Source organism: Theobroma cacao, chromosome 8, assembly GCF_000208745.1.
Source record: "Theobroma cacao cultivar B97-61/B2 chromosome 8, Criollo_cocoa_genome_V2, whole genome shotgun sequence".
NCBI lineage: Eukaryota > Viridiplantae > Streptophyta > Magnoliopsida > Malvales > Malvaceae > Theobroma > Theobroma cacao.
This window is the reverse complement of record NC_030857.1, coordinates 7,880,033-7,903,510: the sequence shown is the minus strand read 5'-3', so window position 1 is coordinate 7,903,510 and position 23,478 is coordinate 7,880,033. Positions and strand designations below refer to the sequence as shown.

The window sequence follows — 23,478 nt, the reverse complement described above, 5'->3', positions numbered from 1 at the left end:
GACACTCAATTTTGTCTAGGTGCATTATCTCCATGCATGGGGTTTGATGTGGAACATCAAATGGGAGGGAGCATGATTGATTCTACACTATCGCATTACTCACTCTCCGTCCTAGTGTTTCAATTTGCTAAAATTGTGGACAGAATTGCAACTTTTCAAAACTAGTGTGGACTAATTTATGCTTGAATTTAATTCAATTAATTTTTATATTTTTTGGTTTTATCAAAGTTAAATAACTTTATGTCGATGAACCGATCATTGCTTAATTGTGTGTTATTGGTTTCATTGAATATGATTATAAATTTCTTTAAACACCAATCCCGAGATAAAACGAGAGAGACATGATTGACATTTGACACCATTGCATTGCATTGCATTGCGTTGCATTGCTTTTCGATCTGAGGTTGTATTAAGAAATGACAAAACGGCAAACATCCAAAACGAATTGATCCTTTCATACCGACCAAATTTCTTTTTCTCTTTTCTCATTATAGATTCATTACTGCTCCAATTAGTTTCCTTCTTGATTTCATATAAATGGTTCAGTTTTATTCTACGGGGGTTTCTTGAACATTTTAAAAAGATTATTGAAGAAAGGGCAAGTTGATCAAATAACCAATCAAGTCTTAATTGTTTCATAAATTTGATTATAAATGTGGACAAAATCCAGAAACTTTTTCTATTTTACAACCCAAGGATCGGTCTACATATATATATATATATATTATAATCGTGATTAAATNCATAAATTTGATTATAAATGTGGACAAAATCCAGAAACTTTTTCTATTTTACAACCCAAGGATCGGTCTACATATATATATATATATATTATAATCAGTGATCAAATTAGGATTTCATGTTTAGAAGGTAAAGAAAATGTCTATAAAATAATCATACTAGAAATTCAATATTTGATAAAAACATGTAGTAATTTAGATGGAAAAAATTCATATGAGAATTACACAAATAACTCTAACTACGTAATAAGTACAAAATAAAAATATTTTTTAACAAATATTACATACTGAGATTGGGCATCTTTAATTAAGCTTGGTTGTCATTCATAGAGTTGAAGGCATCTATCATTAAATCAATGTCAAAGACTCGAATGATTTCCTTTTCAATGAAAATGATCAACAGATTTTTAAAAAAGTCATCTCAAAATTCCATCATAAGTTTCATTCTTAACGAGTTTCATAGCAGAAAATGCACGCTCTGATGTTACAATGGAAACTAGAAGAGTCAAAACAAGCTAGATTAATTTGTCAATAAGGATGTAAACTTTTGATATTCTTTTTTTTTTTAATACTTGATATAGCTTAAAAAGTGTAAATACAATTTTCAAAGCCTAATTTTGAAGAATGTCAACCTTGAATAGATCCAATTGATAGCTATATGCATTTTATGATGCTCAGTAAAGTCATTAGGATAATATTTATTTGCAAGGTTGCAAATACTTTCAACATCAAACAATTTGAAATTATTCTGAGCGCCAAAAGTGAGTAACTCCACAACATTCTTATTAAATCTAGAATCCAATTCTTGCAATAGTGAGTCAATAGTAGCCAAAAACAAGTTAACTCGACAATGGTGCTAAATTGTGGCATGATCTTTTTGAAGACGGTTTTTACCTAATTTATATATAGCTCTCATGTCAGGAATCTCAATTTCATATTTCTCACAAAACTTCTTCACTAGCATGAGCAAAGGTTCCCATCCATTTTCTCTCAATTGTTGGAGACGCTTTTTAGTGATAAAAATTGAATTACATTTAGTATGTCTTGAAACTTAAGCTGTAAAGGTTTTGAAAGGTCATTTATATCTCTAATAACTCCCATGCAAGATAAACACAAATTCAAATTACATGTTGGCATGTTATAAAAATTGTAAAATAAGAGACAAAATTATAAAATTATTGTAAGGATAAAATTATAAATTTTGAAAAAATAAGGATATGTTTTTAAATTAATATAAGGGAAAAATTATAAAATTTCAAAAAATTAAAGTATGTTATAAATTTTTTTGGGAGCGAGGGCCCCTTATCACTATCCACGATCCTATAACTAGTCTAGCTCGATAGAGGGCTCAGACTAACAACACACACTTGTGTCACATAGTGCCTAGGAGCACAAATTGAGACTAAGGTGACATCACTTGGGGGCCATCGACAACTAGTATCGGACCACCATTGATTGGGGGTTTCCTAACGCCTTACACACCTGCAGACCTGAAGGCCATGAGCCATTAGATCGCACTTCATTAGGCCATAGATACAATGTGCCACCCAATCTCGCAGGATTTTATGGGTTGAACACAAGGAAGATTTACACAGAGAGCTCGCATAAAAAGAGTTTGATTAAGGTTAAAAGTGTATAGATATCTCTATATTATTTTATATTACTTGCATTATGACTTTAGGCTAATGGTGTTTTGCTTAGGGTAGAGCATTTATTTTATTTAAATCTCTTATTAACTATTTTAATTCTACTAAACAACTAAGAGTAGAGTTGTTTTAGGATTGAGAAAAGTTTTATTGTAAATAGCACCTTTAGGCATTAGGGAAAGGTAATAGAGTAAAATTGTCAAGTAGTCATATTCAAGTATTCTAGCAATTTAGGTTATTTGCTTAGAATTTTAGATATTTGTTTTTCTTTTAGGTATAACATAATTATTTTCCCTCAAACTCTTTTCTTCAAGTTTAGTTATTTTTGCTTCCGCATTATTCACAAATATATAAGGTTAGTCTTGCTTAGTCTTTTTATACACAAATCTAAGCATTACATAGATCTTGGCTAAAAATTCCAAACTTGTAACAAGTAGTATCAGATTTAAGAAAAATGTGATATTAGAGCTAGGTTAGGCAAGACGAGTCCCACATTTTCAAGAAAAAGATGGTATCAAAGCTAGGAAAAAATTCAGGTAGAGTGATACGTTTGACAAACCTAACTGTGTTTGGGAAAGCTATGGTTGACAAAGCTAAGAATATTTGAAAAAGTCCTAAGTTTTAGAGAAAATCGATTTAAGGTAAAATTCTAAACCCTAAGCGCGAATAGGGAAATAGAAATTTATTTTGAATCGAAGTCATTGAAAAATTAGTAAAAGAGGGAAGAGTTTTGAAAAGGAGATGACATCAATTAGTGACCAAACCACATCACGCTTGAGTGCCTTGGTTCAAGATAGTATGAGCATTGCAAACATGGAAACTGTGCACACACATGCTACACAATGTTACGAGTCTGAAGACATTTTGCAAGCACTGGATAATCATGTATCTCGCCATGAGACGATTATCAACTAGGAGTTGTGGAGCAACTTCAAATATTTCGAAGATAGCATTGCTTAGCTAAAGTCCAATAACGATAAGCTTCACAAGGAATGGCATAACACGATGAACAACTTAAATCACCACGATGTGAGGCTAGATGAATTGCTAGTAGCTATGTCACAGTAACAATGACAATTAACAGAAATTGTTAGAGGTCTTGATTAAAGAGTTGCACATGTAGTTGACAAATACTAAAACGTTGTACAACGTGACTTCCAAACTAAGTAATTTGAATAAAGAAGCTTTAACACTAGATTAACAGTCCAAGTCTCAAGTTCAAACCCCTTATGTCCTATGTGTGCCACAATTAGAGGCACTATACAAATAGGAGCTGTGTACTTGGACATTACAAGCTAGTCGCGACCTAGATATCCACATAGTAGAACACATCTCGACTTGGAAGTTTTTTCAAGACAACCAATTAAGGGTTGCCTCAAATGAACCCATGACACTTGTAGAGAACTCGTTGAAAACTTGTGGTGGAGAAAGACAACAAGGCAATGAAGGCGTTGGTTAGACCGAGTGTGAGAGAATGTCACTGTTTGCAATCTTATAACTAGTCTAGCTCGATGAAGGGCTTGGATCAGCAACACACATTTGTGCCATACAATGCCTCGGGGCATAAATTAGGCTTGAGGCGACATCACTTGGGAGCTTATCAATAATCGACATCGAGCCACCATCGATTGAGGGTCTCCAAACACCCCCCACACGTGCAGACCCGAGGAACATAAGCCATTGGACCGTACTTCATTAGGCCATAAATACGCCATGCCACTTAATCTCGTAGGATTGTGGATCAAGCACAAGAAGGTCGCACGCAAAGAAAATTTACACAGAAAGCCCAACTACAAGAGGACTCCCCGGATAACAAAAGTTTGATTAAGGATAAAATTCTTATGTATAGATATCTACATATTATTTTAGGTCATAATACCTGAAAGGTCCCTAAACTCATACATTTGTTCAATTTAGTCTATGTACTCCAATTTGAAGCAATGTAGTCCTTCGATTTTGAGAATTACTCTAATTTAATCTTTTTTTTAACGACATCTAATTTAATCGTTAAATAAGATGATGTTAGTACTGACGTGGCACATTTTCGCTGACGTGGTAGCGTGGGTAGATGGCATGCTAATGTGGTACTGCCATGTCACCTTAACATGGCAGTGCCATGTCACTTTTTGAGTTCGAGTTATTGATGTTGCATTACCACGTCAGCATGTCAAAGTGACATGGTAGTGTCACGTCATTTTTTTATCCAAAATATTATGGGCTTTTGTTGAGATTTGAACTTTAGAATTGCCACGTCAGCATATTAAAGTGACATGGTAGTGTCATGTCATTATCTTCTTTTCCAAAATAATGTGTTTTTATTAAGGTTTGAACCTTGGACCTCTAACAAATACATCAAAGTACTTATCATGATGTATAAGCCCTTGCTTCTAATAATTTATTACTTTTGTTTTTTTTTCTTATTTTTTTATTTTTTCCTAAAACTACATCATTTTGGAACCTTCTTATATTATCAAAAACCCTAGTTATAAAAGCATTTTTTTTTCATTTTTTCGTTTTTTTCTCTCTCTATCTTTTTTTTTCTCTCTCTCTTATAGCTAGGGTTTTTGAGGGTGTAAGATGGCTCTAAAACAACATAAGTATAAGAAAGAAATAAAAAAAAAAGTAATAAATTATTAGAAGTAATGGTTTAGGTATAATAGTAAGCACTTTGGTGTATTTGCTAGATGTCTTGGGTTCGAATCCCAACAAAAACACATAATTTTTTGAAGAAAAAGAAAGTGACGTGACAACATTCTAACATGCCACATGGTAGTCTATCGGTATGCCATATGGCAACTTCTTAACATGCCACATCACTCTGACATGCTGATGTGGTAGTGCCACGTTAACAATCCAAACTTGAAAAGTGATGTGGCACTATCACGTCAACACGTTAGGGTGACGTGACACTAATACTTCAGCATGTTATGGTGACATGGCAGTATGTCATTTACCCACATTACCACGTTAGTGAAAATATGTTATGTCAACATTGACTCATCTTATTTAACAACTAAATTGGATGTCATTAGGGAGATGCACAAAATTGGAGCAATTCCAAAATCGAGAGATTAAATTGTTTCAAATTAGAGTATGGGACTAAATTGAACAAAATGCATGAGTACAAGGACCTCTTAGGTATTTTGACTTATTTTATTTTACTTGCAATAAGACTTTAAGCTAGTGGTGTTATACTTAGAATAGAACATTTATTTTATTTAAATCTCTTGTTAACTAATCTAGTTCTACTAGACAACCAGAAGTAGAATTGTTTTAGGATTAAGAAAAACTATATTATAAATAACACTCTTAAGCATTAGGTAAAGGTAATAGATTCAAATTGCTAAGTAGTCATATTTAAGTATTTTAGCAATTTAGGTTATTTGCTTAGAATATTAAGTATTTGTTTTTCTCTTAAGAATAATATAATTATTTTTTCTAAAGTATTTTCTTCAAGTTTAATTATTTTCACTTCCACATTATTCGTAAATATTTAAGATTAGGCTTGCTTAGTTTTTCTATACACAAATCTAAGCGCTGCATGGATCTTGGCTAAAGATTTTAAGCTTGTGACAAGTCATATTAGAGCTAGGTTAAGTAAGAAGAGCCTCGTCTTTCCAAGAAAAAAGTGATATCAGAGCTAGGTTTGACAAGATGAGCGTCATCTTTTCAAGGGAAAGGTGGTTTTAAAGCTGTGAAAGATTCAAGTGGAGTGATAGATTAGTCAAACCCAAGTGTGTTTAGGAAAGTTAGGGTTGGCAAAACCAAGAATATTTAGGGAAACCTTAGGTTTCAAAGAAAGTCGATTTAAGGTAAAATTCCAAACCTTAAAGTGCCAATAAGGAAATGGAAATTTATTTTGAATCAAAGTCATCAGGAAAGTTAGTACAAGAAAGAAGAGTTTTGAAAAAGAGACGACATCAATTGGTAACCAGACCATGTCACGCTTGAACACCTTAGTTCAAGATAGTATGAGCATTGGAATCATGGAAACTAGACACATACATATCGCCTAGAGTTACGAATCTAAAGACATTTTGCAAGCACTGGATAATTGTGTATCTCGCCTTGAGATGATTATCAACCACAAGGTGTGGAGCAACTTCGAATATGTTGAAGACAACATCGATAAGCTGGAGTCCAATAATGATTAGCTTCGCAAGGAATGGCACAACACAGTGAATAACTTAATTCGCCGTAATATGAGGCTAGATGAACTGATGGTAGCAATGTAGTAGCAGCAATGGCAATTAACAAAGGTTGTTAAAAGTCTCAAACAGAAAGTTGCACATGTAGCTGACAAATACCAAGAAACCACACAACGTGACTTCCAGACTAGACAATTTGAACAACAGAGCCTTGACACTGGATTAATGGCTCAAGTCTCAAGTTCAAACCCCTTGTGTCTTATGTGTGCTATAAATGGAGGCATTGTGCACATGAGAGCTGTGTATTTGGACGTCACAGGCCAACCGCATAAGGCAATAAGGACACATAATAGAACACATCCCAACTTGGAAGTGTTCTCGAGACAACCAATGGGAAGTTGCCTCAAACAAACCCATGACACTTGTGGGGAGCCCATTGAAGACTTGTGGTAGAGAAAGTCGACAAGGCAATAAGGGCGTTGCCTAGATCGAGTGTGGGAGAATGTCATGGTTTGTAATCTCGTGATAGTCCAGCTCAATGGAAGGCTTTAACCAGTAGCACACATTTGTGCTGCACAATGCCCATGGGCACATATTGGGCGTAGGGTGACATCACTTAGGGACCCATTGACAACAAGAATTGGGCCACCATCGATTAAAGGTTTCCAAATGCCCTACCAACGTGTAGACCTGAGGATTACACTTCATTAGGCCATAGATACGTTGTGTCACCTAATCTCACAGGATTGTGAGCTGAACATAAGAAGGTCGTACGCAAGGAAGATTTACATAAAGAGCCTAACTATAAGAAGACTAGTCACATAGAAGGAGTGTGATTAAGGCTAGAATTATTGTGTATAGATATCTACATATTGTTTTATTCTACTTGCACTAAGACTTTAGATTAGAGGTGTTTTTTCTAGGGATATAACATTTATTTTATTTAATTATAAAATAGGAATGTGTATATTCTTTTATTAATAAATGTAATTATAGGAATTAGAAATCACTATGATTATAAGGATTGAGAATCATCATGATTATAGGATTTTATTTTCTTTATTTTCTTTATTCTTTTCCTATTTTAGAGATGTTTAGGCTGTATATATAAATGATGTATTATGAATGAAAAGTGTGGAGTTTTTTCTTCCTAAATAACATGGTATCAAAGTTGTTTTGGCATATCTGTTTCCTTTGAAACAGAGTTCTTAGTTTCTCTTTTACACACCGCTTTTAGTTTTTGGTTCTGTTCCACACACCGGCCATCTGTCAAAGATTCAATCCAGTCTTTTCTTTTGGTCTTCACGTCGGAAGGTTTCAACAAGATAGTTTGGTATTTTTGTTGGGTTTTGTTATTGGGTTTTCAAAATGATAGAGTCTATGCCAGAGGAAAAATCAATGATAGTGGCTGATGTGATTCTTGTGATGACAAAGATCATAGAGCATAAACTTAATGGTTTCAATTATTTATATTGGAGCAAGACAGTTTAGGTCTATTTAAGAAGTATTGATAAAGATGATCATATTACTAATAATCCTCCCATTGACAATACAAGGCAAACCTGGATGAGGGAAGACGCACGATTGTTTCTACAGATTCAGAATTCTATTAATGGTGAAATTATTAACCTGACTAATCATTGTGAGTTTGTTAAAGAGTTGATGGATTATTTAGATTTTTTATATTTTGGTAAAGGGAATATCTCTCGTATTTGTGAGGTATGTAAAGCATTTTATCATGCAGAGAAATAAGATAGATATCTCATAGCCTATTTTATGATTTTTAAAAGAATTTATGAAGAGCTTAATGTTCTATTGCCTTTTAGTCCTGATGTGAAAGTTTAGTAGGCTCAACGGGAGCAAATGGCGGTTATGAGTTTTATTGTAGGTTTCCCTTTAGAGCTCGAGACTGTCAAATCTCATATTTTTTCTGGTTTCGAGATTTTCTCTTTGCATGACACCTTTACGAGAGTACTTCATACAAAAAACTCTAGCTTCACATTGGCTCAGGCTAATAACAGTGCTTTTATAAGTCATCAGAATAATAGAAGTGGCAACCGAGGAAGGGGAACGGGCAATCGTAACTGAGATATTGATAGTCATAGTCAAGAGTCAAGAGAAATTGTGTGCTATTATTATCATGAGTCAAGCCATACAAAGTGTTTTTGTAAGAAACTCCAAAATAAGTCTCAGCGAGCTCAATCAGCAAATGTTGCAGCTTTTAATACTTCATTTTCTGATAAGACTATTTTAGTTTCTGCAGATGAGTTTGCTCAATTCTTTCAGTACCAGGAATCATTAAATTCCACAACTTCTCATATCACAGCTGTCGTTGAGTCAGGTAACTCCACTACATGTCTTATTTCCTCATCATCCAAATGGGTCATTGATTCGGTGCCTCAGATTATATGACAGGTAATTCGAATCTATTTTCCACTTTCCAATCACATACAACCTCCTCTAATGTTACTTTAGCAGATGGATCAACCTATTGTATTATTGGTTCTTGAACTATTAATCCGACCTCATCAATTTCATTGTCCAATGTCTTAAATTGACCTAAGTTTTCTTTTAATCTAATCTTTGTTGGTAAACTCACTCGTGCCTTGAATTGTTGTATCTCATTCTTTCTCGATTTTTGTCTATTTCAAGATCTTACGACGAAACGGATTATTGGTAGAGGTCATGAGTCTGGAGGTCTCTACTACCTTGACACATAGGTGTCGAGATCCATTGCTTGTTCAAGTGTATTGACCCCTTTTGAGGTGCGTTGTCAGTTGGGACATCATTTTCTATCTTCCTTAAAAAAATTATGTCCTTAATTTCAAAATGTATCTTCGTTGGATTATGAGTCATGTCAGTTTGCCAAACATCATCGTCTCCCTTCAGTGTCTAGAGTCAATAAATGGGTTATGTCCCCTTTTAAGTTAGTCCATTATGATGTTTGGGGTCCTTGTCCTATTGTGTCTAAATCTGGTTTCAAATATTTTGTTACTTTTATTGATGACTATTCTCATGTCACTTGGCTATACTTAATGAAAAATCATTCTGAGTTATTCTCTATTTTTTGTGCATTTTGTGCTAAAATAAAAACACAATTTAATGTTTCTATGTGCACATTGCGAAGTGATAATGCCAAAGAATATTTTTTGATAAATTTTAGTCCTATATGATTCAAAATGGCATTCTCCATCAATCTTCTTGTATTGATACACCCTCTCAAAATGGAGTTGCCAAGAGAAAAAATAGACATCTCCTTGAGGTAGCCTGAGCACTTCTTTTTCAAATGAAAGTTCCTAAATAGTTTTGGGCTGATGTTGTCTCCACAACTTGTTTTTTGATTAATCGGATGCCTTCCTCTATCCTTCATGGTGATATTCCCTATGCTGTCCTCTTTCCTTCCAAGTCTTTATTTCCTATTGAACTTTGGATATTTGGTAATACATGTTTTGTTCATGATGTTTGTCCCTAGGTCACCAAATTAGATCTAAAATCTTTCAAGTATGTTTTCCTTAGGTATTCTTGTCTTTAGAAAGGTTACAGATGTTATTCTCTTACTCTGAACTGATATCTTATCTCCGCAGATGTCACTTTCCTTGAAAATACTCCGTTCTTTTCTTCATTTTCTAGTTATGATAGTCAGGGGGAAGAAGATGATCTACTAGTTTATATTGTAACCCATCCTGTCAGTACCATAGATATTTTTACACCTGATCCTGCACTTGCTTGGCCACTTATTATCCATGTCTATTCTAGATTACTAGAGGCTCAGACCACATGCCCTTTACCAGTACCTTTTTCGTCAGATCCAGTCTCCAATGATCATGATCTTAGTCTCCATCTCCCCAATACTTTTCGCAAAGGTAAACATCAATGTACTTACCTTATTTCATCTTTTGTTTCTTGATCACTTGTCTTCTTCTTCTAGTTCGTTTGTTGCATCCTTGGATTCTGTTTCAATTCTTAAAACTGTTCATGAAGCCTTGTCCCATCCTGGCTGGCGTGCTGCTATGGTAGAGGAGATGGTGGCTTTAGATGGTAATGGTACTTGGGATTTGGTAGATTTGCCAGTTGGGAAGAAAGCTATTGGGTGCAAATGGGTGTTTGCTGTAAAGGTAAATCTTGATGGATCAATGGCTTGCCTTAAAGCCCGTCTTGTTGCTAAAGGATATGCCCAGACTTGTGGTGTTGATTATTCTAATACTTTCTCTCCAATAGCTAAACTTACCTATATTCGTTTATTCATCTCTATGGTGGCTACTTATGATTGACCTTTACATCAATTAGATATCAAGAATGCTTTTTTACATGGTGACCTCCAAGAGGAAGTGTATATGGAGCAACCACCTGGGTTTGTTGCTCAGGGGGAGTATAGGAAAGTCTGTCATCTTCGAAAATCCTTGTATGGCCTGAAACAAAGCCTTCATGCTTGGTTTGGCAAATTCAGTGAGGCAGTTCAGGAGTTTGGGATGAAGAAGAGTAAGTGTGATCACTCAGTGTTTTATAAACAGTGTGAGGTAGGCATAATCTTACTAGTAGTGTATGTTGATGATATTGTCATTATTAGGAGTGACATTGCAAATATTTCATCTCTCAAATCCTTTCTTCATGCCCAGTTTCAGATAAAAGATTTGGGGTTGTTGAAGTATTTTTTGGGTGTTGAGGTGACAAGGAGTAAGAAAAAAATATTCTTGTCTCAAAGAAAATGTGTTCTTGACTTGTTGACTGAGATAGGAAAATTGGGTGCTAAGCCATGTAATGCGCCAATGACTTTTAATTTGTAACTCACAAAAGAAGATGGTGAATTGTTTGAAGACCCTGAAAAGTATAGAAAGCTGGTTGGAAAATTGAATTATCTTATAGTGACCCTTCTTGATATTGCATACTCTGTTAGTGTTGTAAGTCAATTTATGTCTGCTCCAACAATCAACCATTGGGCAGCTTTGGAACAAATCTTATGTTATTTGAAGGAGGCTTCAAGATGTGGTCTATTTTATGAAAATCATGGACACACTAATATTGAATGTTTTTCAGATGCACATTGGGCAAGTTCCAAGAGTGATAAGAGATCCACTACGGGATATTGTGTTTTTGTTAGAGGAAATCTGCTCTCATGGAAAAGTAAGAAGCAAAATGTAGTATCTCGATCTAGTGCAGAATCGAAATACAGAGCTATGGCGCAAACTGTGTGTGAGGTAGTATGGATGTATCAACTATTAAGTGAAGCTGGTCTTAAGTCTTTTTTGCTGGCAAAGCTGTGGTGTGATAATCAAGTTGCTCTCCATATTGCCTTAAATCTTGTGTTTCATGAACGAACTAAGCGTATTAAAATTGATTGCCATTTTGTTCGTGAAAAGATTCAACAGAAGTTCATCTCTACAAGATATGTTAAAACTGAAGACCAACTAGGAGATATCTTCACAAAAGCGTTGAATGGACCTCGAGTTGTTTATATTCGTAGCAAGCTGGGCATTATTAACATCTATGCTCTAGCTTGAGGGGAGTGTTATAGAATAGGAATGTGTATATATTTTTATTAATAAACATAATTATAGGAATTAGAAATCACCACGATTATAGGGATTGAGAATCATCATAATTATAGGGATTTTATGTTCTTTATTTTCTTTATTCTTTTCCTATTTTAGAGATGTTTAGGTTGTATATATAGATGATGTATTATGAATGAAATGTGTGGAGTTTTCTCTTCCTAAATAACATATTTAAAAGACAATAAAAAATATGATTTTTTTTATGATTGGGAAAAGTGATATTATAAATAGCACCCTTATGCATTAGGAAAAGCCAATAGAGTCAAATTGCCAAATAGTCATATTCAACTATTCTAACAATTTTGGTCATTTACTTAGAATCTTAGGTATTTATTTTTCTCTTGAAAATAATATAATTATTTTTCTACTAAAATCTTTTCTTCAAAATTAGTTATTTTCACTTCTACATTATTGGTAAATATTTAAGGTTAAACTTGCTTGGTTTTTCTATACACAAGTCTAAACGCCGCGTAGATCTTAATTAAAGATTTCAAATCTGCTTCCCTTTCGCCTCTGATTATAATGAATCTCCACAAATTCTGAATGTGAACTTCGAACATATTACAATAAATTCCCTTAAAAATAAAATAAGATTATAGACCTGAGCTTGCAGGCCTTAACTTCAAGCATTGATGAATTTTTGGTATTTTGAGCAGACTTGGTCCATTATTGAGTAAGTTTAATAATGCCAATAGGTGTGCATATAATAGATGCCTATGCTATGATAATGTAGGTTCTACTCCTCCCTATCTTGTCGCCTATAGCTATCTTTTTTATTATTATCTGTCACACCAACGTTGCTTTCAAATGTTGATAATTAGTCTAATGAGAGGAACCTTGCTTTTCCGGTTGTATATGATTATGCGTGCTTTTAATGATAATTGAATTAATCGTTAGGAAATTGTTTCAATCTTTAAATTAAAATATAAGAGATTACTAGCTTTTGTTTGTTTGTTTGTATTTATTTATTTATTGATACAAGGAATGAATTCTTTCATTTGTATGCTTAGTTTATTCAACAGACTGAATCTTTGCTCAAAAGAAAGCCAGAATTATGACAGCTAATACATTTATCATGTGGATTATTCTATGTTGTCTTTTAACTGAAAATAATTAATTGTGGGAACAGTTTGGAAAGTTTGATGATATTATTGACAAGACCAGACCACTTCCGATAAACCGGACAACAGGAAAACGATGCTGTGAACATTCCTTTAGATGTTGTAATTACCAAGGTCTCCCCAATTTCTAATAAGAATATTAATATAGTAGTTAACTTCTTTAATGGGACGTTATTTCCATTCATGGCCACATAGACTGGGATTTTCTTCAATTCGATTAAATTCAACAGCTGTTCCTCACCCGATTTTAACACAAAATAATATATGGAATAAATTCAATTGCAAGTAAACTTTTCTCTTATTATTTGTTTCTTGTGCCTTGCAAATTCCATTCCAAGTCAAATGTATGATAAAGCCATCAAACCAAGCAAGGAAGCATTCAAAGTCAATTTCTTGGTGTGTCCATGGTAAATAAACTATGCGTATAGGAAAATTAAGCTGCCAAAAGACGCAAAATAAGATAAAAAGAAAAGCAAAGAGGCACTTAATTTCCAAAGTCCAATCTTCACAATTTGCAAGCTTTTATTTTTAAACAAAGCAGGGATAACAAGTCCTTCCCATAGTTGGTATGCAACAGCTTGCATTATCCTATACGGTACAGAGTTTGTGTTACAGCCATACATGAACATAAATAACTACTTCCTTTGTTTTTTTCTCAAGCCAAGAACTTTTCCAGCAAGTTCCCAAAAAAGAAGCTTGTTTTGGCCCATCCACTGGTCTCAGCCTCAGGTGCTTTGGCACTGGCTGGATCCTTCTTTACATTAAGCATCATTGTGTGTCCGATTTCTTTGCGAAGCGCTTCAATCGTCTTTGTATCTACTGGATTCCCATAAGCATCCCTCACATAGAAAACGTTCACTGCTTGCTCCCCAACTGTTGACACCCCTGCTCTTCTAACCGACAATCCATTCTCTCGGAGAATCCTCGTTACTTCAGACAACAAACCAACTCTATCCTTTGCACAGAGCTCCAGACTCAAACCCTGCATTTATTATACGCATCTTAGATGACAAGAAAGTGGATGTTTCTCATCAGAAACAGAATAGTTTTTGTTTGTTGTCCTAAGGACTTGTCAATGCAAAAAGCAGACATTGTTATTCATCAATCTCATGACTTCTTCTCGTTTCATCAATATGAAGAAATACAACCAACAGTAAATAAAAAGAAAATAGCTTGTTATTTAAAATTAAAAAAGGAGAGTTATTTTCCTCGTATCATTGATCAACTTGTTATGTTTGTTGAATTTTCAAGGCAAACAAAAGAAAATTGAAGTTCATATAAGCTGACTTCTTCAATTAGAGACTTGCATATTCCATGTAAAATTTGGGCACCGCTAAATTTGTAAGCAAAGTGTCAAGGCACACAAATTGCCAGATATGCATTAAAGGGAGAGTAGGAACTAAGGATTACAGTTTATTAAATGGAAGGTTTTATTGGTTAAGCATGAACTAAGGATTATAGTTTATTAAATGGAAGATTTTATTGGTTATGCACCTTTGCCACATCAATTTGCCATCTTCTTTTTCTGATTAATTTTAAAGTTTCTAAAAAGTTTGGTTTTACCCTTCTTGCATCGAACATGCATCTTGCTTGTCCTGACAATCAGTTCCTTTGCAGCAGTTTAATGCTTTAGTTTGCTTCCTGTTCAAACAAACTTTTTTGGTGTTCTATGTATTTCAGTCATTTTTCATTGGTGTAACATCCAAGCAGAAAATAAACTCATGAATTCATAGTTAAAGTTTGACTATCCTTAAAGAATAAGCAGATCATGTTTTTCTCCTTATTATGTATGAAGGAAAAGAACATTCAGCATAACATCTTATGGAAAAAGTTGTGCCTCATACTCTTTATAATGGGAAACAGTTTCAGATAAGCACATACGCAATCATCAATAGCAAAGAAGAGAGTAGTTCCAGGAATTCATCTTGAATACTGACTGTAAAATCTTAAGATGTCACGACCCTAGTTTTTTCATGTTCTAGTAGCAATTCTTGTGATATGCAGCAGCTCCACAGCGGATATGGATGAAACTTAAACTAACCATACGCTAGCAAAATTTTTTTGTAAGCAATGAAAAACCTTTGTTTTCATGAATCATCTCATTTAGCATGGAATTTCTGACTACTAAAAAACATTCTACACACTTGCATTAGAGGAACATCAACAGCTATTTAACAGTTCACATTGAGAATTCAGTGCAGCAGAACCATTTAGAAACAAAAATTTTTAGCTAGAAACCAGAACATGGTCTCTATTTATGCAATAATACTGGATAAACATTAACAGAACATTTCAGCTAGTCACACTACTTACCTCACTTACTCTTCTGTGAATTGCAGCTTCTAGACATTTAATAACCCTTTCTTTCTCACCTTCAGTATCAAGTGTGCAGCCATCCATGTGGCGAATAAAATATTCCTACAATTTGAAAGGCACTATGATCATTTATGCATATTTTAGTCCGTCTTATACAATTTTGAGTTAACAGAGTGATAAAAGGATGGATGTGACTACAGAAAGTTTATAGTGAATGGCTGAGTGCTATGGAAGCATAAGTGGTAACCATTTTAAATGCCATGTCAAGATGGCTGTTTACTTTGATACTCTTTCGATAACCCCAACTTTTCAAAATTTTACTGTCCCAAAACAAATGAATAGCGGATTACAGTTAGGCATTTAACAGACTCCTTATTGCACCCTGCTTTTATAAAGGTCATTAATCTTTTAAATCAGACTGGTGCCTTATCAAATGCATATAACTGATTGATAAGTTGTATAAAAATGGAATAAAGGATTTTTTACTCATAAATGTGATGCATATTACAATTTGGCCTTATACACCATCTTTGTTTCCTTCTTTCTTTCTTTTCTTTTTTATGGCAACTTAGAAACAGTGCAAAATGATTTTTCTGAAGGCAGTGCTTGGTTCTTTCCTTTTGAAAGGCTATGACAAATGACTTGCATACCTGTAAAGCATAGGGACCATTCGATGAGATGTTGGCATGAAAAACTACATATTGCATGTCTGTAAGTGTGCAGACAATGTCAAACATCAGCTTAGCTCGATCTTTGCACTGGACACTAACGACTGAGTACCCTTTCTCCTCACAACGCTCAACTGTGATCTTTGGTTTGAAGGAAGGAGGATAGTCAACCTCAGTTGTCACTCCACCACCTTCATAATCCCTATCAGCAAACAGCATTTGGTGAAGCCGCCGATCAATATGTGTGAATCCCATGGAGAAGCTGGTACAAGCCACTTTGTCATCATCCTCACAACCACGCAGGATGTGCTTAAGCTGCTCCTCCATGATAGACAGTCTGTTTGGATCATCCACAGCACGGCTGGTGGGATCGTCATTGACGTACAGCACACATGCTATTCGTCTATTATGTGTCCATACTTCTGCAGCAGCCACATTAAAGTGAAGATTGGCAAGGACAGCAGAGATCTCTGATAAGAGACCAGGCCTGTCCCTCCCAATGAGTTCAATTGCTGTGTGATTACCAACAGAATGCACCCCAACACGTTTGCCAGGGCAATTTTTCATCCCATCTGTGGTGTGGCCCTTAGGTCCTAGAGCCTATTGAAAGAAAAAGTATACATAAGATGTAATACAAGTACAAAAAAAGTGCACTCAACATGACACATGGAGAATAATGACAGGAAACAGTTGCTGAGGTCGTTATTCTTCTTTTTTTTTTTAAAAGTTAGATGAATTATTATAATCCCTTTTCTGTTTTTATTCGTCTCTAGTAGGAATGATAACAGGTAAGAGACAACTATTTATGAGGAAAGGAGGTGTTATCTAAACACTTCCTTTGTCTTTGAATAAAATGGCGAATGCTGCTCTTCATACTTCAATCCATAATGTTATGAGGGGAAATAAGAGGAAACGCCCACATAGAGCATTTTGGGCAATCCTTACCACTTATTCGTGTACCTGCGAGTTCTGCATTAATCATTACCAAATTCCCAGTACATATAAGTTGGACAAATAAATATATAGAACATGAGAGTGGCAACACGAAGGGGCTATGGATGACTAACGCAGCAGTGGGCCTCATGAAGAGGGGAAAGAGAGGGAGAATTCATCATCCAGAAATAGAATGGGTAAGCAAAAGCTTCTGTCACTTGGTTTCCTTATGTATCTGTATGATTGCTGCCCAAATGGAAATTTCAAACTCGACTAGCTAAGCCTTTTTGGGGCAATTTTGGTACAGAAAAGGAGACGTGTTCGAGAAGAAAAGATAGGGCATACCCGCTCTATGTAATCGATGGTTTTTCCATCAGTAATCTGTTTCCCTTGTTGATCAGTGACGTGAAACACTGTTTGCAAAGAACAAAAATGTCAAAACTCACTTAGTATTAGTGAGGGAGAAGGGGAGTGGGGTGGCAGATTATTAGGAGAGGGACATAATTATATTGTCCTGCTATAACCGTATAAATTAATGCTTATCCATAACTGATGTGTTTAGAAGTAAAAACAAGAGTGGAACTGCACTCTGTTCTACTGTTGAGTAAGGATCTTTTGTGGGAAACTTTATTGCAAGCATAATATAGGCACTGAGCTATAAAGCCTAACATAAAAAATCGATAAATAGTAGTATATCGATACCATCCATGAACCATCCGCCATCAGAGGAGACGTAAGCTTTGGTAATAATGAAGTCGAGGTCTGTTAGTATTTGCACAACTTCCAGAAGTATTCCAGGTTTATTCACGCTGTCAACCTAAATGTACATAATGAATTAGCTGTTGGCACTAAGAATGTTAGATAGCTCCCATGTGAATTCAACAGCCAGCGAGGCATAAACTTTATTTGCATTGAATTTTACCTTTACAACAGTACAGTCTCTGCAACTAGTGTTGTCCACAGACACCCTGCTGGAAAAAGTATGAGAATCAAAGAGTTATAAACTATAGAAAGATGTGACCTGCAAAAATGTGCCTCAGTCTCCGATACAATGGCCTGCCCTCTTGTTAAAGAAAAAAGAGAAAAAACAACTTATACAACCAAAATACATTTCGGTTGCATAAAATTGTCAATGTACATATTTTAACAAACTGTAAATCCCAGGAACTACAATGACTCAACCATCAAGGTAGTTGAATGTAGTTGCTTGTTTTGGAACAAAAATTGATAACTAATATTTAACAAAAGCATATAGAGAAAAAAACGGAACCTTGGAGGATTGATTCTGACACTCAGGTTCTCATACTCAGGATCAAAGTATGGCCAACAAACTTTAGCCATTTAAACCACAGCTTCACAAAAAACCAGATGCGTTTCTTTTTCTGTGTCACAGCAGACAAGCTCAGTACCAGGTGATATACATTAATTATTTAAGGAAAATTCTATCATGCCACCTCCTCCAAAACTAGTATTCAATGTTAAACATGTTGATACAAGATATTATGATTAGTCTATCAGCTAGCAACCTGTGAAAATATTCCATATCCCAGTCAAAGAACATTTAGTATATGTTGAAATTTAAGAACAAAGGTGCATTTATTGCCAGCCATTCAACAATGATGGAGGTGAACATCCTGCATGAATTAGCTGATTTTTGGCCAGAAGGATGGATAAGTGACCCTCAAAATCGCAGTTATCTGTCGGCACTTGATATCAAACTAAAAGTTAAGAACAAATTGTAATGTCTCAAAACTCTTTTTGAATATGAGAAAAGAAATTGAGAAAGCTTAAGAAGTTCTACATATATCAAACAGAGTGTGTTGTAGGTGCAACTAAAGGAGGTGTAGGCTACAATCATAGACAATATTTTTGATCTTTATCTAAGAGAGGGAGAGAACTACCGTTTCTGAGGAAGACAAGAAAGGCTTCTTGATGATTTAGCTTGCAGTTAAGGTTGCCCAACGTGGAATTCCTTATTGATTGATATCAGGTTCACATTATGGCAGCAAATATCTGTAAGTAAAGGGCGGGAAAAATAAATAAATAAAGCCAATACATTGTTATGCCAAACCTAGCGATACAAACGAATTAAAATCTTTATATATTATCATTATAAGGGCCTCTATCTATGTATAGATCATGAAAGATGGCTTAGGACAATGCCTTTTTTCGCCAATTTTTTGCGATATGTTACAAAGACTGAAGCTTTACAAACCTTTATGACTGATAAGAAGTTCAAAATAACAAAGGTGCTTTTTCCATGATTATCCTCCATTGTTTTTTATGTGTCAAAACTTGGCATTCCTAATAATTTTTCATTCCAAGCAAAGGAGATATGTAAAAAATTTAATCCAAGCTATGTAACAAAGTAGCTAATACAGAGGAAAGCTCACTATATGTTTAACTTGAATTGTTACATCAACTCCTACATACAGTAAGGAAATTCTCAAGCTCTGGCTTAGTACGTTCAACTTGATCGATGGTAACACAGGTTGTAACAGTTATCTGAACGTTTATAACTAAGGGTACCTGTAAGATTCAAAACTTGGAATAAGTAACAAGCAAGGGGAATACCGCACTGAATTGGCCTTTATGGTAAGGAATGGAAAAGACAAAGGGATTCAAAGCATCCAACTGCTCTACAAACTACATAACATGATGTAAACCAAAATATCTTTTTCCTTGAAAGAAGCCAAGCCCACAAAGAGTGCATTTTGAATCCCTGTGAAAAAGTAGAATAGTAGGGCCTTTCAATTTTCATTTTTCCCAAAATAATGCACAGCTTTAACATGGTTGCTTTGGTGACACATTTTACGGGGCCCCACAACCACGAGACACTCTATGATCAGAATTAATACTAGCAAGGAAAGGCTAGGAACAAAAGTAGACCAAAACGACTTTGAATTGACACAGGGATTTGATTCTTAATATTTACTTTTTCCCTATCACCCATATCACGACAGTCCATTCTACTGAAACATGACCTCACAATCAGCATCTCGGCCTCCTGATCTAATTCTGTTGTTCCGTTATTGTCATTTACACGTAAGAAATCTTTAGAAACCTCAACTTTAATGGTAAATATTTATCACTCGTCAGTCACCAGTCACCGCCATTGACCAAAAGAGAGAAAAAGAGAAATCAACAATTAATCAGTCAAAGCTTGAAAACTGAAACTGCTGCAAAACCCAACCTACAACATACCAACGAGAGCTGATTTCTATCCAAGTTCTATCAAAAGAAGAAGAAGAAGCCATTAAGTCTCGAAAGAATTCTGCGAATTCTCGGGCGTAATACCACGGGGAAACAAATAATCCAACTTCCAAGTTCCAACAAAGAGAATTGTGTAGAATTTCTTAATTTCAAAAGAAACATGAAAGAATAAATGGAAACCCCAACTAAAAAACCCAACTGTTAAGTAAGATGACTTAACTGGAAAACAGGCAAATATACAATTTTATATATATATATATATGGTAATTAAAATAAGAAGTTCATCATGCAGAAAAACCAAAAGAAAATACATATTACACGTAGAGAAGAGCTGTCAGGAGACATGTTTATAAGCAAAGATGTAAATTACCTCTGAAAGTCCCTTCAAACGTTTATACAGCTTCTCTGCTTCTTCTTCTTCACATTCTCTCTTGGAAACAGGAGCAAAGAAAGAGGAAGGCTTTGTTCTTTTCTGTGAATGAATGAATGAATCGTTTAAAAGGAGATTTAGTTTTGTATACTATGCTTTTCTACGTCGGAATACCACTTTCACAACACCATGCTTTGATTTGCTTTCTCTTTCTCTGTCTCCGAAAGTTCGATCTTTATTTTCCTGAGGAATGAGAGCAGCTGAGGGGAAAATGGGAGATGGAGTGGCGTTGAGATTTAAATATGGGTTATTGCAACCAATGATTAACATTTAATTGTTTCATTAATTACTTAGAAATGACGCGGCGACCAAACTTCCTTCTTCTTCTATTTTGTGTCAGGATAGTTTTAAACCCATTCTCAGTTTGTGCGCGTAACCCCTGACTGCTGCTTGTTTTTTTTTTTTTTTGCCCTGTAGTAAGAAAAAACAAAAAAAATGTTACAGTCTAATCATTGTTGAAAGCCTTGCTGCTTGCTCATATGTGTATATTACTTCTTTTTATTTTTTTAAAATTTTTTTAATATATTGAATTAGTTTTTTAACAATTATTTTTTAAAATCAACAATAAAGAGAAACTTTCAAATTAGCTATAGGAATAAATGTGTTTTCTTCAAAATTTAAGCAGTACACAATAATTTTCTTTTATCTTATTTATATAGTTAAATTTAAAATTAAATAGATTGATATCAAGTTCAAATTTTTTTAAGTATAAGAGTTGGTTTTGGACACTCAAATATATTATTCTATTCAAATTTATGAGTTATAATCGTATATTTATCACTTAGTTTAAATTTAAGTAATCTACTTATATCAAACATCGTACATCTTAATATATCTAATTATTTATATTTATTTGTGTTTAAGTAAAATTGATTATTAAAAGATTCTAAAATTTGTAATAGTTCTAATTTTTATTTTAAATTTTTTAAATGATACTAACCAACAAAAAACAAATTTCAAAATGAAATCCAAAACCTAATTGAATAGAATTTATTTTTGTAATCATTTAATTAAAAAATCACTTCTCATACAAATATAGATTTAACCTAAATCAAATCCATCATCTCTCTTCAATTTAAATTTCTTAAATTATCTTGCACAACTATAGAAAAAGTGAGATGTGAAGGAAAAAAAATAACTTGTCAAAATTGTGTAGGATTGCTTATTCTAAAATTCTCTAAGCACCACTAATAATTGATGATGAATATTTGAAGAGTGATAAAAATTTATATTCTTAAGAATTTGATTTAATGATAAGTAAATGTATTTTGAATTTAAAAGAATTTATCTAGAATGTTTTATTTTTTCAAAAAATATAAATGTTTAAAAAGAAGAAGAAATGATAAAAAAAAACCAAAAATAGGCGCGTTGTAAAAAAGGAGCGTGAAGTGCATCTTGGGGCAATGGGTTGTAGTGCTGCTCTGGGGCTGGCTATTGTCTCTTTGCGTCGGGAAATTACAAAAAAGGACCCTATGCATAAAGAAACTGCCTAAAAGTTTCTTTTCGGCTTTGGACATAAACCGTAAAGTTAGGTAGGATAAATTGGGGACCGTTGATTCGCCATTTGGTGCTGCAAAAGAAGGTGATGATGGGATGGTTAGGGTGAATTTAGTTATCGATGAGAATGTCTGTACAAACGGGGCATAAAAACTTGGCGACAATTTTCATTGTTGATTAAAGAATGGTTTACACACAGATGGGATGTAGGGCCCTTCTCCGACTTTAAAGATGACACTATCAAAATGTGGCAAAATGCTCATCCTAAATTAAATCTTTAAACCAAACATATTTACTCTCTCTTATTTTGTTTTAACCTTAGCTACTGTCACATGTTATTTTTTCCTTTTTAAATTTTAAAAAAAATTTAAATCTTACTTTTTTTTAAATAAAAAAGCATACATTTACTGATAAATCAAATGTTTAAATACATTTTACTTATACAATATATGCTTCACTTTTACTGTATATCTTAAACCCATTGTTAAATCCTTGGATGGCCTTGATTACACACTATTTTCGACAGGATCAAAGTCATTCAAACAAGTTAGCAGAAAGGGGTTTTGGGTAGTTGAATTACAGTTATGGTGCAAAGAAATGGATAAGCAATGAGAGGTGCAGGCGTGCGCTAATGAATCGTGCTTTTCCATTTAATTGGAACCAAGAGAAACCGAATCCAATTCCGACTTTTTAAATTCATTGAGAACCTAAACGTCACTGCATTTTCACAATTTCATAGGTTTCTAAAACTACACCTTTTGTCTTTGTGAAGGAATCGGGATCACATGCTCCCCCCCCCCCACCCCCCCCCCCTTTTTCATTTTGTGTTTTTTAATCAGAACTTGATGCTTTTATTTTCTCAGTTCAAATTGAAAACCCACACTTGTTGTGTTTTGGTTGAAATTAATTAGCTTTTGGGCATCATTCCCCACTCTCAAATTTGCTAACCCCTTTTCTTAATTAGTGATTAATGATTTCCGGAGAATCATCCCCAAGGAGGTAGTAGGGAATAGTTTGGAATCATTTGGTAATAGCAATCAAATATTGAAACCTAATCAAGCATTTGTGTGCAGTAGCAGCGGGAAGGGGTCTAGTACTTCTTGACACATGGGTGCAATCTCTGTGTCATGCTCCTACATTTTAATACAACCAAGTTGATGCAATAAAATAGGAGAAATATGTTTCTACAAGGATGCATATGCAAATGCAAATGC

The 23,478-nt window shown here is 34.4% G+C and overlaps 1 protein-coding gene and 1 long non-coding RNA gene across 13 annotated transcripts; both read right to left on the bottom strand.

Moving 5' to 3' along the window:
• LOC18592469 (ACT domain-containing protein ACR3) lies at nt 13,666-21,035 on the bottom strand. 12 transcript variants are annotated; one of them, XM_018126033.1, is made up of 10 exons: nt 20,708-21,003; nt 19,699-19,846; nt 19,026-19,137; nt 18,395-18,506; nt 18,047-18,095; nt 17,827-17,941; nt 17,470-17,537; nt 16,174-16,791; nt 15,521-15,625; nt 13,666-14,189 (listed from the first exon to the last, which is right to left on the bottom strand). In XM_018126033.1, the coding sequence occupies exons 4-10, from the start codon at nt 18,463-18,465 to the stop codon at nt 13,863-13,865; spliced, it is 1,353 nt and encodes a 450-aa protein (XP_017981522.1). In that variant the 5' UTR covers nt 18,466-18,506; nt 19,026-19,137; nt 19,699-19,846; nt 20,708-21,003; the 3' UTR covers nt 13,666-13,862. The 12 variants fall into 12 exon arrangements, with proteins under 12 accessions (XP_017981522.1, XP_017981518.1, XP_017981523.1 ...); XM_018126029.1 differs by lacking the exon at nt 19,699-19,846 and adding an exon at nt 19,518-19,653; XM_018126034.1 differs by lacking the exon at nt 19,699-19,846 and adding an exon at nt 19,518-19,653 and having other exon boundaries at nt 18,047-18,092; nt 20,708-21,002.
• LOC108663124 lies at nt 16,915-17,463 on the bottom strand. Its single transcript, XR_001929091.1, has 2 exons — nt 17,259-17,463; nt 16,915-17,160 (listed from the first exon to the last, which is right to left on the bottom strand). It is a non-coding gene; the product is annotated as an uncharacterized LOC108663124 (long non-coding RNA).